General features: G+C 36.4%; 1 protein-coding gene across 6 annotated transcripts in view; it reads left to right on the top strand.

Moving 5' to 3' along the window:
* Window positions 1-16914, top strand: part of Kcnh7 (potassium voltage-gated channel subfamily H member 7) — a 452259-nt gene that overhangs the window by 395941 nt on the left and 39404 nt on the right. For 3 of the 6 annotated variants that reach the window (XM_021193570.2, XM_029536503.1, XM_029536504.1), the window contains one exon: window positions 14765-15019. In XM_021193570.2, the coding sequence (XP_021049229.2) occupies window positions 14765-15019 (255 nt within the window). The remainder of the gene's footprint in view (window positions 1-14764; window positions 15020-16914) is intronic. The other 3 variants (XM_021193568.2, XM_029536501.1, XM_029536502.1) reach the window with 2 other exon arrangements.

The following is a 16914-nucleotide window of genomic DNA, read 5'->3' as shown; positions in this document are numbered from 1 at the left end:
GGGTGGGGAAGTCTCTGGATGGTCCATCCTTTCATCTCAGCTCCAGACTTTGTCTCTGTAACTCCTTCCATGGGTATTTTGTTCCCCATTTTAAGGAGGAATGAAGTATCTACCCTTTGGTCTTCCTTCTTCTTGAGTTTCATGTATTTTGCAAATTGTATCTTGGGTATTCTATTTTTTCATTTTTATTAGATATTGTCTTTATTTACATTTCAAATGCTATCCCCAAAGTTCCATATACCCTTCCCCTGCCCTGCTCCCCTACCCACCCACTCCCACTTCTTGGCCCTGGCGTTCCCCTGTACTGGGGCATATAAAGTTTACAAGACCTAGGGGCCTCTCTTCCCACTGATGGCCAACTAAGCCATCTTCTGCTACATATGCAGCTAGAGATACGAGCTCTGGGGGTACTGGTTAGTTCATATTTTTGTTCCACCTATAGGGTTGCAAACCCCTTCAGCTCCTTGGGTACTTTCTTGAGCTCCTCCATTGGGGGCCCTGTGTTCCATCCAATATCTACTGGGGTACAGGTACAGGGGACTTTCAGGATAGCATTTGAAATGTAAGTGAAGAAAATATCCAATAAAAAATTGTTCTTGAAAAAAAAAAAAAGGTAACCTTAAAAAAAGAAAGTAATAGTGCAGAAAATTCAGATATATACTTGCCTCATTGTAGACATTGCTATTTATATGAATGTGTTGATAGTAAAAGTGCAGAATAATTACATCTTTCATGATAGATATGCCTCAATGTGTATTTTAGTTGGAATTTTGACTCTATTATTAAAGCAGGTCAAACCATCACCACCTCCATCAGATTGTATGCTTTGGGATAGATAATCTGATGGGCTTTTCTGAGAGAGGAGTGCTTTTATTTCAGCTGGTAGAGTTTTGATACTATGCTAAGACAATTTTGTTTATGTTTTAGCTCATCTTGCCCTTTCTACTGGTAATCTTCACAAATAGAGATGTTCTACAGTGCTCACAGAAGAAGAAAAAAATGTATCGTTTTTAGGAACAGCTGCCATAAGAGGAGATAGGCCAACCCTTCACATCAATGTAGTTATTTTATTTGAACACAGAAAGCTGACTGTTTTCTGGTTCTTTTCTGTGAATCACAGTATACAAGTGCAAAGACAATGAAGTATTAGTGATATTTTCTAAAATAGAGGCTTTAGTCTATAACAGAATTCTATTCTCCATATCTGGGGGCCACATATAACAGATAACATGCAAACTGAAGATCAACCCAGCTTCATAATGATTCAAGTCCCTCTGACCACGTAGCTGAAGAATTGATGAGACTGTTATGTCAGAAAGAAATGTTATCTGGTTTAGTATTTCACAAACAGGAACAATAAATGGACAAAGTATATGGGCTAGTCCTGGCATAAAATAAACAGATGGAGACATTCTTGGATTAACTGGGGAAGTGGGGCATGTGATAATGATGAGAATTGAGAAAAGAAAGTGAGGGACACAGGAGGGACTGTAGAGAGGAAAGGGAAGGGGAGTGATATAATTATTTTAATATTTTAATTTTCATTAATAATAAGAGAAAATCAGGCGCTATGTTTCACCATGTGTGTGATTGCGTTTCTTTTCTTTGATCTCATCCTTATGCAACGAGGATATTAATTGCAACGTATTGCTTAATTACTTTCCCTTTGGGTCCCATCTGCCTTTGCATACTGAATTGAAATCTATAAATATTTTAGTGATATTTTTATTAAATATAATGGCTCTCATAGATTATAGCTTTTATACTAGCCATATACTATTTTGGAGAAATGACTTTTCCAATCAGTGAAACAAAATTAAAAGAAACCCTAAGGCTCAACTTTTTTTTTTTCAAATGAAAGTTGTAAAATCACTGTAAATGACCAGAGTGTAAGAATTTTTTTAAAATGGTGCCTAGGGAGAAGGCCCAGTGGGCATGTGTGCTTGCTGTGCAAGCGTGAGGACCTGATTTGGAACCCCTGGCACCAGTGTAAAAACTCGGGCATCAGTGTGTGTCTGTTTCCTAAAATGTTGAGTAGAGACAGGTGGATCCCAGGAGTTCACTAGCCAGAAAGCCATGTGGGGGGTCTTGAAGGAATTAAGACAGAGTGATGGGAAAGCCACTAGAACCCACCTTTGGCCTTTGCGTGCTCATTTCCCCATGTGCCCGTGTGTATGAACCACACACAACATAGGCATACACACAACTTTTTAAGAATATTTAATTAAAATAAATGACATCACTCACCTTTTCTTTTCCTTCTTTTAATCCCCACCCATTCTTCTATCACTGATCGAAACTAAAGGCTTCTTTTTTGCATAATTATAGTTATATATGCACAAACACACATACACACACCTAAATAAATAGTGTGATTCCACTTAGTGTTGCTTCTGTGTATATGATTTCAAGGCTGACGACTTGCTATTGGTATTGGACACTAATTAAGGGGCTGGTAAAAAAGTATTTTTTGCCAGGCATGGTGGCACATGCCTTCAATCCCAGCACTTGGGAGGCAGAGGAAGATGGATTTCTGAGTTCGAGACCAGTCTGGTCTACAAAGTGAGTTCCAGGACAGCCAGGGCTATAGAGAGAAACCCTGTCTCAAAAATAAACCAAAAAAAAATTTTTTTCTTCCTTTCTCAGCAGCCATTAGTTCTTTTTCAGAGGTTGAACTCAGTGATGTTTCCCCACATCCACAACAGATATATAGAGCTCTCAATCCACATCAAAGATGCTTTTATTGTCATTAATCAGAGATTAATGCAAAAGTCAACTGACTTAGCAGAGTCCAATCCCAACAGATGGATGTACAACACTATTCCTGCATTGAAAGGCTCAGGGAGCATCATGCAAAAAGGGACAGAAGGGCTGTATGAGCCAGAAGATAGGAAGTCTTTGGTGAGATTGTAACTCTTAGAAATGGTAGGGAAACTACACTCACAGTACCTCAACAGTATGGTTGCCTAAACAAAACTGGAACAATGACAGTACTAACAGACATGCTGTTGTGCTGTTGTGGATGTCGTTCTAAAGTTATACAACCTGGCCAGAGATTTTCAAGTTAATACTATCTTTTGTAATAGGGTTCCTATTATCCACTCAGGCATATAACTACATATTAATTTTGTACAGATAAAAATCCGACATATATTTTATTTTGTGGCCCTCTCTTCTCCTTGGAGACTGTTGATCACCAGGCAGCAAGAATGTTCAACTTTATTTGAGGTGAACAAGGACTATAGTGATCTTGGGTAGTGATTAGGTAATTCCAAGGTGGAAATATGTTACTGGTTAGGGCAGAGGCCTGGGAATATTTCATTTACATAAAAATGAACTCTAAGGGCCGGGCACTGGTGGCGCACGCCTTTAATCCCAGCACTCGGGAGGCAGAGGCAGGCGGATTTCTGAGTTCGAGGCCAGCCTGGTCTACAGAGTGAGTTCCAGGACAGCCAGAGCTATACAGAGAAACCCTGTCTCAAAAAACCAAAAAAAAAAAAAAAATGAACTCCAAGAACCTGCTGGGCAGGTTCTTATCAGGAGAGAAGAAGGTGAAGCTGTAATCTAGCCATATGAGAAGAATTGATTAGCCATAACACAGTACCTAATTTTGACATGGCAGGAAGGGGTGAGCAGAACTTAAGTGCTGAGCCATGAAGAGCTTGCATGAAGTTTTGTACAGGGTGAACCTTTAGATAAGGTCAGGCACCTGTCCTTAGAGACACTCTCCAGACAAGATCAGGCAGAGGAGCGGAAGCTCCATTGGGAAAGGGAGCCTCCATTTCACACTGAGCTCAGAGCACTTCTCAGGACATGGTGCGACCTTCATGGTCGGGTCTTCCCCCATTATTTTAAGGGTTTAGTGAGATATTGTTATTTTTATTTCATCCTTGATCATTGTTATCTGTAAATGTATCCTCTATTCACCAGATGTAATTGTCATTTTAGAGGCTTACTGCTGATGAAGCTCACCTTTTCCAGTTCTTTCTGAATTTTTGGCTGGCTGGTTCAACTCAGCTATTCTGGCTCAAACTTTTCTCCAAACTGACTGACTCTATCCTGCTTCTCTCAGCTTCTAATTAAATTGCTCTGTTTAGCCTCATACTAACTTTGTCAATATGTTCTAAACTTGCTCCTTCTCATTCTCTGGCTCATTCTGGCTTCAGCTGTGTCTAGCTTGATCTCTGCAACCTGTCTCTGTAAAACTGTCTCGATAAAACTGCTACACACATACTATTACTATCATCTCTGTCTACCTTGTTATCTCGACCACCACTGCTCTTAAGTAGCCTCTCTTTCCTATGCTATTCTTGTGAGAGATGTACATATCCTACCTCTGTCTCATTCTGTCAAATCTTTCACTGATTCATCACTTTGTCTGCCTCTCAATCAGACATCACTTTCAAACAAGGCTGCTCCCTTCTACAAACTAACCCTAGCTTCATTGTCAAGGTTTAAAAGTGTATACAGAGCATGTCTATATTCCAGCCAGATCTCACAGACTCAGGAGGTCTTTGGATGTGATCCCTTGCCAGAGCAGCAACATTACTGGATTAAAATTTTTCTATAGCTATCTTCTCTCTCCAAATCAGAAATTCATGCAGACATTATCCATCACTCATGTGTATAACCTTATACACACACACACACACACACACACATATATATATATATATATATATATATATATATATATCATACCATTACACATTTAACTATACAATTTAACATTAAACTTGATGTTTCTCATTTGACACCTTGTGAAAATACATCCAAGTCATCTTTGGAAAATGAAATTACATAATTTCTTATAGTCACTCATTGTATTATATTATCATTCTATAGGATAAAACAGTTTATGTTTCCATTACATGACACTGTACTATTCTGTTATTAATACACTTACACACTTATTCTAATTTCATTTCACACTGAGTGACACTGGTGCAAATCCATTTTCTTATATATTTTATTAATGGTTTTATCCTGATAAATAGATTTCCAGATGAGAGATTTCTGATTGTAAGTAATTTTAATATTAATAGCTATTGTTTTGCAATGAAGGAGGCTAATACTTAACTGTCCAACCTTCAGAAGCAGTGGGTATTATGTTTTATTCTCATTTCTTCCAGATTAGCAGACATTTCTTTGGCTGGCTGAATATACAGTATGTGTGGATATATTCATTTATGAATTGCTTATTTATATATTTTTATTTATTATTTTATAAAAACTCTACATTCACCATAGATATCAGGGCTTTATCTGTCAAATAGAATATAAATTGCTCCTGTTTTCAACCCATTCATTTTAACTAATGAAGCTTTTTAACATATTTTTTGCTATTGTTTTAAACAACCTCTGATTTACCAACAATTCTGATGCAGTAAAAGGCTCATTCTTTGTTTCTAAAAGGTCTCATTACACCTTCTGACTTTGTTTCATTGGTTTTGTTGTACTTTGTTATGTGATTAAAAAGAAAATGCCATCAACTGTATAAAACCTGCTTTTTAGTCTGATATCTTGCACTTTTTGTATTTTTGTAAAATTAAGGTAAACTATATACCATAAGGTAACATATTCAAGTAATTTAATAATAATTACATTATATATTACAATTTGCATGTTGCATCCAACATGCAAAGCAAATTCAAAATTTCCCTTTCTCTTTGTTCTGTCAGAGAAGAATCACTCTCTAACTCTTGTCATCTTGCTGCAACAGGGCCAGTCCGCGAACTTCCTAAGTGGAGGAAGCAGTCTGTCCTCTCGCTGCTCCCAGCCACAACTCCAGAGCTTTTGCCTGCATTCTGTCCTTCCTCACCACCGGCCACTAAGGCTGCCCTTTCTTGATTTCCTTTCTTAATGTTCTAACTGCACTTACTGCTGGAAGGGGATAGAACGCTAATAGCTTCCTTAGTCTCAATTCTGTCATAGTTTTTATTTTTCCTTTTTTGTGACAGAAAGATATTGGTATGAGGAGAGGCCTTTTCCTGTGAGTTTTGACACAAAATGTGTATTTTATACCCTGTTCTTTAGCCAAAATTGATCAGATATGGCTCTTTATTTCCAATTACTTCTGATTTTGTGGCTAATTGTTTTCAATTACTCTTTTATTTCTCCTTTTCTTATGATTTATGATCACGTTATGGATGATAACACTTCTGCTTTTGAGCCCACATCTACTTCAGCAATCTGACTGCAGTTTTTAAATGACTCAACATTATCAAACTTTTCCAAATAACTCTCATTTACTTTCATAATGGAAGAAAGGGGGAATTGCCCTCCTTTTTGTGTCGTGGATTTTTTTTTTTTTGTAATTTTTGTACATGAATTATGTAGATCTACCAACTTGTAAAGTTGAAAAAAAAACCTGCTGTAACATACACAATGGGGTTCTGCCTTGTTAGTAGAAGTAGGAATATGCAGAGATCTAACAGTACCTACAAAGGCTGGCGTGCCAGGTAACAGTCAGTACATATTATGGGGAAGGAATCTGGTTTATGAGATAACAAATCTCTTTTGTGAAGCTATTTTATAACAAGTTGAACAATTACCAGTATAGTTTTTACTTTTCCTACAAAAGTATTACATATTTATAATATTTCAACTTATTTAAAGTATTATAATAATTTTATTGTCATCTATCTGAATATTTCTGAGGAAAGCATAGCCCCTCTGGGTACAAAATGAAGAGAGCATCTACTTGAGACCTTGATCCTTTATTATCTACAAAACCAATTACTAAAATAGAATAGAAAATACTTTATGTGTTATAATACTACTAATAACTTTAGAAGTCTAACTTGAAAGACAACTAAACAAAAATAGTTAAGTAAGTTCTGAACTAAGCTTGGAATCTTAGTTCTTTCACTGAGTCCTCTAATTGTTGGCTCTCATCTACTGTATTTGTTAAATAGAACTACTGAAATCCTGCTACTTCACCTAATGTTGAAGAAATTTGGTTCTGAAATTTAGCACGTGAGACATCTTTCTGGGATAATAAAACTTGATTCAAATTCAAAAAGGCATTTGGGATACAAGGTCATACTTTGTGTCATTGACTCTGTCACCTGGCAGATTGCATTTCTCTTTCCCTTACTCTGTGAACAAGATTAGGTCATCTACAATCAATTCATTAAAAAAAAAAATCTATTTTCAGAAGGGGCTACGATTACATTCTTCTCATTCCTTTCTGTACTATTTCTCTCCATTAATTATACAGAGATAAAAGGAGAAGGCTCAGAATCTGACCTTGAAGCTGATGGTCCTACTTATAGCTACCAGAAATCCTAATGGTTTCCAGAGTTCCCTTTGAGGTCACATCTCGGGAATCCTGAGACGCCCCTTGTGAGCCATACTCTGCTGAATTAGCAAAAAGACTCCAGAGCCTGGGCGATGAGAGCATGTAAATATTTAGCAATGATTCCCTTCTGCTCACACATCACCCACACCCATACTCCACACACTGTTAACCCCATCTTCATCGGGTCATATTGAAGTTGAAGTGTCCCTCTAAACAGAAAATGTCCCAGAAGTGGTGCTAGTTGGGGTGTAAAGGGAAGGCAGAGAATATGTGAAGAGTATGTTCTTGATTTTTAAGTCATCATTGGTGAGCCAAAACTGCTTCAGGACTTGCTGCTTTGATAGACGTGTCTAAGTATTTAGGATAGGGTTTTGTTTCTTAAGTACAAGCTATGTACTAAATGCTTGCAGGTTACATGCAATGAATTAATATATTATCCCAGTGTTTATAAACGTTTCCACATTTCTGAATTCACAACCCTCTAATTTCCCCAACAGTCTGTCAAGGAATGATGGACTTATATATTAAAATAATTTCTTGCTTTTATCAGCTACATGGGGGGGAGAATACAAAAGTAGATGTCAAAGCAATTGGAGCTTCACACTAGGGTAATTGATGTGTACATGTAGAGCTAAACCTACCTAAGGGTTCACTTATCATAATCAGTGGTTAAAATGAAGCAATCGGCATGCATCCACCAAGGAAACATAAAATGTGTGTGTTTCCTATTTCTTAGTGCCTAACTGAAATGATGTAAGATGGAGTGACCTAGAGATTACATAACGCATTATGTTAAGACATTAGCTTCCACAAAGAATAAAATGTAAGGTTCATGGGCTCATAAGTTCCTATTTGATTTATCAAAATCTCAATGCCCACATAAAAACCGCAGTTCCGGAAATGCTATCAAGCAGTAAAGCCGTACTCTAGGGCAGAGACTTAAGATTTAATATATTACTTGCATAATGTGTTTGATAATCATGCTGGAGGTTTAGTACTTCATAGGGAGTTGCTAATTTGTGTTTTGATTAATCCTAATTTGTCAAGATTTAAGTATATTTAATGACCCAGAGAATTTCCCTAGGACATTTCCTAATGACAGTTAACACAGACACCAAAGTTGTCCATATGATTAATCTGCTATTTAGGGAACCATTTGCCACAGTCAGGCTGCCTTGTAAATGTGTTCTCTCTTCAGCCTGCCTTTGGAAATGTTCTCTTCTATGGGAACAACGGCTGAAATGAATGGAGAGCCACTGGTTAAAACATACAGCCGCCTCCATGAGCCTACAGGTTAGATGGTGTGTGTTAGCGAATATGTTTTGTTTCATTCATAAAGTGAGTTCAGTGGTTTGAAACATGAAAGAAGGCTGGGATAAGTGTTTGGGGTAAAGAAAAAAATGTTATTGACACTCTTAAACAGAATCTGGAAAATGCACTCATCATGACAATATTTCTCAGACAGAGATAGAAAGCAGCAAATATTGAATCTTTTGTCTCAAATCTAAGGGAAGAGTATCAGTTTGCTGACAACATACTATGAAAATTACCTTGATTTGGAAATATTTTTCTATGAGGTAAAATTTTATTAAGGAAATAAATACCTCTCTTAGCTTCATGAACAATGTTATAATAATGACATGTTCAAACATTTCTGTTAACAATTTTCCTGATTAGGAATACTTTCTCACTCAATGCCACTGATCAAAACCTAGTGCCTTAATTAGGATTACCATTGCTGTGATGAAATACCATGACAAAAAGCAAGTTAAGAAGGACTGAGTTTACTTGACTTACACTTCAAAATTACTGTTCATCATTGAATGAAGTCTAGACAGGAAATCAAACAGGGCAGGAATCTGTAGGCAGGAATGGACACAGAGGCCATGAAGGGTGTGTTTATTGGTTTGCTCCTCATGGCTTGTTAAACCTGCTTTCGTATAGCACCAGCCCAGGAACAGTACCACTCACAATGGTATGGGCCCTTCCACATCACTCATTAATTGAGAACATGCACTATAGGCTTGCCTATAGCCCCATCTTATTGAAATGTTTTTCTCCTCTCTGTTGACTTTAGCTTGTGCCAAGGTGATATAAAACTAGACAGGATACCTATGATATAGTTCCTTAATAATATTATCATCAGAATAGATCAAACTTCTTTTTCATAGTGGCCCAATATATATTATTGAGTGTTTTATTGGTATTGATGTAAAAACTTACATAGAGGATTTACTAATTTAAAAGTTTCTATCATTTTGATTTATATATATATATATATATNTATATATATATATATATATATATATATATATATATATACATATATATATATATCAAGTGAGAAGCATTAGGCCTGTATCAGCTCCAGCCTGCACTCAGCTGTATTGTTGTAATGCTTATTCAGTATAAGTACAAGGAAAAAGAAGCTGTTGTCATGCCATTAAGAGTGTATCAGAATATACAACTATTAGAGAAACTACCATGAAATCAGATGCTTCTGAATTAATTACTGATCACATTTCATAGGTCTTCATAAGGTAATGACTTTTCCCTCCTTTTTTATGTGACTTTTATGGTACTACCATATTATTAATGGATTATTTATGTTCAAAGATCTTTATGTTTGGAGTCCTCAAGCAGTAAACTTAAAAAAATTAAAAATCTTATATAATAATAACAGCAAGTTTTTCATACTTAAATGAGAAAATTCTCATACAAATTATTATTTTATTATAAGAATCACAGATTTTATTCACATATTCAAGTAAAGAGAAGGCAAGACACAAATGGCTTTATGTCATATATGATAGAGGTATGTGGTTCCTTCCAACACAGAGCAGAGTTTTCTGCAACTTTTCAAAGTCTTAAAATTTTGTCCTACAGTAGAAGGTTTAGAAACATGAGATTAGGACTTCAACTCAACCTCAATGGTAAATGACCATTGTAATTACAAATGCATGCTACAAATGTCCTACTTTAACAGGAGACAAGTGTGGCCAATTCTGATTAGACCTGTGAGAATCATGTTTTACCCATCATGAAGAAATAGGTAGGAACATTTTCAGAACATGTTTTATTCATTATGATTCTTTTTAGTGTAGTTTTTTGGTGCTATTTAAGTATTAATGTAAGTAAATCCATGAATGAATATGCACTAAAAAATAAAAGCAAGAACTGATGTTCTAAGGTGCAAGCCATGACACTAATTGTGGGTGATGCTTCTTGAACTTCATAATTGGATTCACTCAATAAAACAATAGCTCCACATGCCTAGAAAACAGTGGTATGCACCTTAGCAGCATCAAGATTTGATAGCCAAGAGTGCACCATCCCTAACTCAGCTGGTGTCCTGGTTTGTATTTAGATATTTCACACTCAGGCTCTTTTCACCTGTATCAACTTGGCCTGCTAAGACTTCCATAGTCCTGTGGTAAATGAAAATATTCTAATTCAGGAATTTTAGCAAAGAAAGCAAACATAGAAAATTTAAAAAAAAAAAATGGTACAATACATAGGAAATGAAAAAGGCAACCCAGATGGCAATAGTGAATTGAGGTGTCTTGAATAAACTCCTACTTATTTCTCACTTTAAAAAAAAAAAAAAAGTGTACTTTTTTTATGATTCAAACTTAACTCTGCATTTTAAAAATGTCTTTCCTGGAGTTAAATCCAACTTCTAAAGCCACTGACCCACTTGGGAATTCCAAACCCTGGGGCTACTGTGAGAATCAAGATGTGAATGTCAAGTCTTACTCAATTTCACCTGAGCAACTGATGTGATTAACTTAGATAGTTAAAGTTATGAGAGCTGGCTATCGCCCCTACTGGCAGCAGCACTCAGAAGAGCAGGCTCTGCACCTCTTCTGGGCAGCACAGTAGACTGTCTGTGCTGGCCTGGGCACAGGTGAGCCAGTTCTGAGAGTGGGACCCCTGGCTCTGCTCCTTGCCTGCTGTGGCATTGGGTGAGCTAACCAGGGCAGTGCTGGAGAGCTCACCTTAGTGGTGTGAGTATGGGAGAACTGGCTGGCTGCTCAGCTCAGCTACCACCCAGGCACAAATCTAGGGCTCTGTGTTGGACCACCCCAACATCTATCTGTCTATGAACTGCTGGAGCTCATGAAACTGCTGGTCCTACAAATCAAAAGCTTCATGATCTCCAGGACACCAGGTAACAGCACGATATCCAAGAAGAGTCTCAGTGAGGATCCAGTATTGATAGAGTAGCAAAGGTCAGAGGTCTCAAAACAACCCAATGACTCAGGGCAATGAACATTTGCAAGCAATGAAGTGTGGACAAAAGTGTTACTGTGGGACTGACTATGACAAACTATAGCTGCCACAATGAGATTTATGAGATTTTATTTTTCTTTTTTTTTTGGGGGGGGGGTGTTGCCAGGGTGAAGGGTAGGTACAGAGAAATGAGTAGGATTGGGTTGGGCGCATCATGTGAGATTCACAAAGAATCAATAAAAAGTTAAGAATATTAAAAGGCCAGAGGTTAAGGTCACATGAGACTTCTGTATACAGGAAACTGTCTTGCAATATCTGTATGATTGACACCTGTGAAAAACAAGGCTCTGCAGCATCTCTAGCTGGATGCAGTACTTTGCAGAGAGGAGACCTTTCTAGCAGAATGAAGACTGGAAATGAGATCATTACCATAGCAACTTTCCCAAGTGACCTTGGGTTCTGTAGATAGTTCCAGGATGGCTAGGATTCTAAAACATATTTGTAATGTGCTCTATCAACTGACTACTTTCTATATGAATATAAGACAAGTCCCAGTGAAGCTTAAGCCCACATGAACCAGAACATGTAAGAAATGGGAAATAAGATTACAGAGAAATGCCATGGAAGGGATCTACACACTAATGATTCCATAGTGCAAAACATTTAAACTCTGCTCAATGAACAGAGAACAAGACTAGTTAAACAGAACATATCTGTCATTTGGGGGAAAATATTTACTCGGATTCGTTTAAAAAAGTGCAGAAACATATTGTGAATTGAATATCAAACTTATGTTGGATAATTTACATACATTATCCTATTTAATTATGGTCACAACATTGTGAAGCAAATGTTATTACTTTTTGAAAAATAAGGTACTAAGTTGAAGAGAAATAATCACCAAACTCAGAATTGGCAAGTGAAGGGTCGAGAACTTCAATCCTTGTAGTGGAACCAACATGGACCGACTTGTAGCTCCTATGACAGGTTTGAAAAACCGAAACACCATCTCTACATCATCGATCTTCCAAACTAAAATAACAACACATGTCAGCAGACAGACAGGCAGAAACACAATGGCCTGACTACATTTATGAGTATTTTAGGGAATATGCCAGAAGCAGTAATTTTAAAGTCAATAATATTACTCCAGTTGTACAGGAGAAATAGCTTCCCTCACTTGTGTGAAATATAAGATACTTTGCCTACTATATTTAAAGTCTAACTCGTTACTTGGTATAGTATTTTACTTGTTTATGTTCAGAGGATGGAGTGTCATTTGAGATTCCAAAAGTGGCCTCTAAGGGAGAAAAGGGACACATGCAGAAGCCAGTAAACACTGGTGTTCTTCTCCTATATAATCCCTCAGGGATATCACTCTTAATTCAGAAAAAAAAAAAAAAACAGTGCCCAAACTAAGGTTATCACCAGCTTGGGACAACTTGCCAAAAATTCAATGCAATAATTTCAAATGTAGATAATGGAAGAGCTCAGTCATCCATTGGTTCCATGAGGACATCTAAATTTAAGTGGAGCTTCAAAAGAGTAAGATAACACCTCTAGGCTTCAGAAACAGAGCTGGTCAATTGTTGGCAAGTTATATTGGAGAGGTCTTTAGTCCAATCTGGGAAAATGGGAGGCGTCTACTCATATAGGTAGAGCCTGGACTTATAGGTAAGGGATAGTGTGAGGATGCATGCTCAGAAAGTCAAACAAGTGGAAGGCTTGATTTCCACTGGCTTCAAGTCAGGTTAACAGAAAACCTTCAGGGTGAAAGCATTGGCAGCATGGAGGCGAGGAAGCAGAGCTCGTGCCTGGCCCACAGATCAGTCAGTATGCTGAAGATTCTAATCTTGGATCAGAGAAGCAAGGATGGGTCAAGTGACTTGCACAAGAGTCAAACAGTGGCAAATTCAAGAAAAAAAATTTTTCAGAGATTTTCTTCCAAAATATACCTTACTCTCTGTAGATGAAGAAAGCAAGAAAAAAAATAATAAAATAATAATGTAGCAGCTGTTCTTCACATATGTTAAAAATGCTTTCATGTCATACCATAGTCAATTTGGTAGCTATATCAAACGGTGGTTTAATAGAAGCTGGATCCCTGTGGTTGTTTTAGTATTTCAAACTCTGACAATCATAGTTTGACTCGAATATTACTCAGTTTTAAATTTCTTCATGGACTAAATACATCTGAATTATCTTATAGTTAACTTATGATTACTTTTGGTTAAATTAATTATATACTAAGTCTGAGCCAATAAACATCAAGAAAAGAAAAACCACTAAATGCATTATCACCCTGTAATTGTTCTGTACAATGCTCCCTCCATCCACTCCAAAGTATACTGTTTATACTTGCAGGGGAAAGTTGGGATAGAAAGTAAAGCTTTTATATGACACCCCAGAGAATAAGACAAAAAATAAATAAATAAAGACCAAACCACGGTTCACTGATAATTTTATAAAAATAACTTTATTCCATTCAAGTTAAGGGACGTTCATCAAAAAATTTTGTTTTGTCTGTTCCTTGGATTTGAAATTAACCAGTAAGCTTTCAAAAGTAACGTGATTTCCAATACTAAAAATTAAACTTTACTTTCAAAGTACATCCACTGTTCTCCTTTCCTTTATTTCCAGTGTTTGTCAAAATTTTTGGTGTAAATAATTTATATAGAAAATACAACTATTCCGAAGAGAATTGACTAAGAACATTGCATTGGTTGTGATATTTGCAAATGCAATACCTGCATCCACTAAGATGTAGGTCCATGGTGGCAATTTAAACTGACTTGAAATTGCTTCAAAAGGTATCTCATCTTTTGAGTCATGTTGCCTTTCACCAGTCTCCTTTTGATTGTCACGTTGCACTCTATCCAAGTACAACATGATACGTCATGACCTAATGCAGACAGAAAAGAAGCAATGAGAAATGTGTGGACATAACATTTTAATGAGACAGAAGTTGCTTTGAGTTGAATATCTGCAGTTAATTCACAGAACAATATGGAGTTAAAACTTCAGACATGTTTATTAAGCCAAGTATTCATTAAGGGATGTGATGCATTTTAAATATATATATATATATATATATATATATATATATATATATATATACACTCTTGTGACAATCACTGCATCTGCAGGTCTGTGAGCAAGAAATAGACTTTATTTCAAGCTGAAATGCCTAGTGTTCTGGTAGTATCAAACTCTCTATTTTTTCCTTTCAGGTCTTAAAGGGATTTCCAGAATGTTTACAAGCTGACATTTGCCTGCATCTAAACCAGACTTTGCTACAAAACTGCAAAGCCTTTCGAGGAGCAAGTAAAGGCTGCCTTAGAGCTCTGGCAATGAAGTTCAAAACCACCCACGCCCCTCCGGGAGACACCCTGGTTCACTGTGGGGATGTCCTAACTGCACTGTATTTCTTATCCAGAGGCTCCATTGAAATCCTCAAGGATGATATAGTGGTAGCTATTCTTGGTGAGTGTTTTAGCCTGGAATAATGACGACTTCATGTAGGAGAGGTTGCAACCACTCATTAGTTTAGAATTACAGATTAATAGACTGGTTGATAAGGAGTCTAGCATTGATCATTTTAAATATAATCATTTTAAATATCATGTTTCAATTCAAATATATATCAAATGAATCTTGCAGAAATATCTTTTCTTAATAGCTCCATTTTTGTTTAATATTTAAATATTCTTATTATTCTCTTTAACAGTTGACAGCTATTTAGACATTTGAGGTCAAATGTACAAAAACAGTCAATATTTTTCTTTTCATGTGTGATCTCGGCTACATGGTTGCCACTTAATATGAAATACTCAATGTTTTAGACATACTAGTTAGCATGTTCCTACAGTAGCATGAGCTTATCTCATGAAATAACAAAACCTTAATAAGTTTCATTTATTTGCGATATACTTAGAAAGGAAATTGGAGTCTTTACATAGTAGATTGAAGCTGTAAGTATATTATCAGGACTAGGGATGATAGAATACAAAATGAGCAACACATGGTTTTGTATGTAAAGGAAAGTCCATGTTTAGTCTAATCTGACTCTTTAAAAACAAACCCTGTTTATATGAATTCATACCATTCCTTTGGACTTTTAGGGTAATGGAGAAAGTAACAGAAAAAGCCAAGTCTATTCTCATTCTCTCTAAACACATAACTATAGGATCAAACTCCCTCTCTAGTAAGAATACCTCCAGTGTCTGAAAATTAGGTGTTTTCTTATAGATTTAATATACAGTTCCATTAAATATTAGGAATGCAGGCCTAGAGGTGCAGGTTGGAGGCAGAGCCCTCACCTTACACCGTCAAGACCCTCGGTTCAACCCCCAAGTCTTATCAATCACTCATTTAATAGGTGCAGTTGGATGGTTTCTTTTCACTCAGCTCTCAGCGCTCATGCCTGAACATTAATGCAGAGCAGCATCTGTTCATTGTTGGCCAGATCCTGAGTTGAGCTCATTAGATGCCCTGCATGAACAAAGAGGCTTAAGTGATTCCCTTGATATTTTGATAATTTTGTTATGATTACAGTTTTAAAAATTCCCAAACTGAAATAGTACTTACTTTGATTTCTAAACCAATAAAGATTCAAGGAGTAGAAATATGCTACATCATCACCTCAAGGTTGCTTATCAAGGGAGAGTTTTCTCTGGACTTGGCACTGACAGCTTCTCTGGATGTGTTAATGGAAAGCAGAGGCTAACCTTTAAGCCAGCCTGTCATGGCTTCTATATGAATGACACTTAGCCTCTGCTCTTAGATAACAATGACTTCCTTCTTGTTCATCTATAATTATAGAAGATAATTTAAATAAAAACTCCATGCTAATACAGTTCAGAGCCATTAAAAAAAAAAAAAGGTGTCTAGACTAAGCCATCCAAACTAAAGAATTTCAAGAACTACTTTCCTGCTTTAATTACCATGTAAATTAGCATCAAAATTATTAATTCTGGTTTTCAAAGGTCTAAAAGTATTTATTTAACCTGTGTCTAATGCCATCTCACTAATATAATTTTTGAATATAATATATTGTTTTGACTTTTCTTTATTAAATTCTCATTTACAATAAGAGCATTCCAGCATTTTTGACTTGTTAAAGCTTGATTGTTTAAACATCTTTGATAGCTGCCAAAGTTGGAGATTTAAAAGCTAACATACTGCATACAGAAATTTTCTTAATATGAAAAGAACTTCAGGATGTGTGAAGAAAGTACTGTTTTGCATTGCTACTAACAACCTTTAAAAATGACTTCATAAAGTAGCCTATCATTATTTGCTAAGGGCATATGCCATGTGAGTAACTTGATGCACAAGAACAAAACAATGCCATGAAATTTTGGGAAATATTTGGAGAT

The sequence above is a fragment of the Mus pahari genome, chromosome 3 (assembly GCF_900095145.1).
Source record: "Mus pahari chromosome 3, PAHARI_EIJ_v1.1, whole genome shotgun sequence".
Taxonomy (NCBI): Eukaryota; Metazoa; Chordata; class Mammalia; order Rodentia; family Muridae; genus Mus; species Mus pahari.
This window is presented reverse-complemented; position numbering and strand designations above follow the sequence as displayed.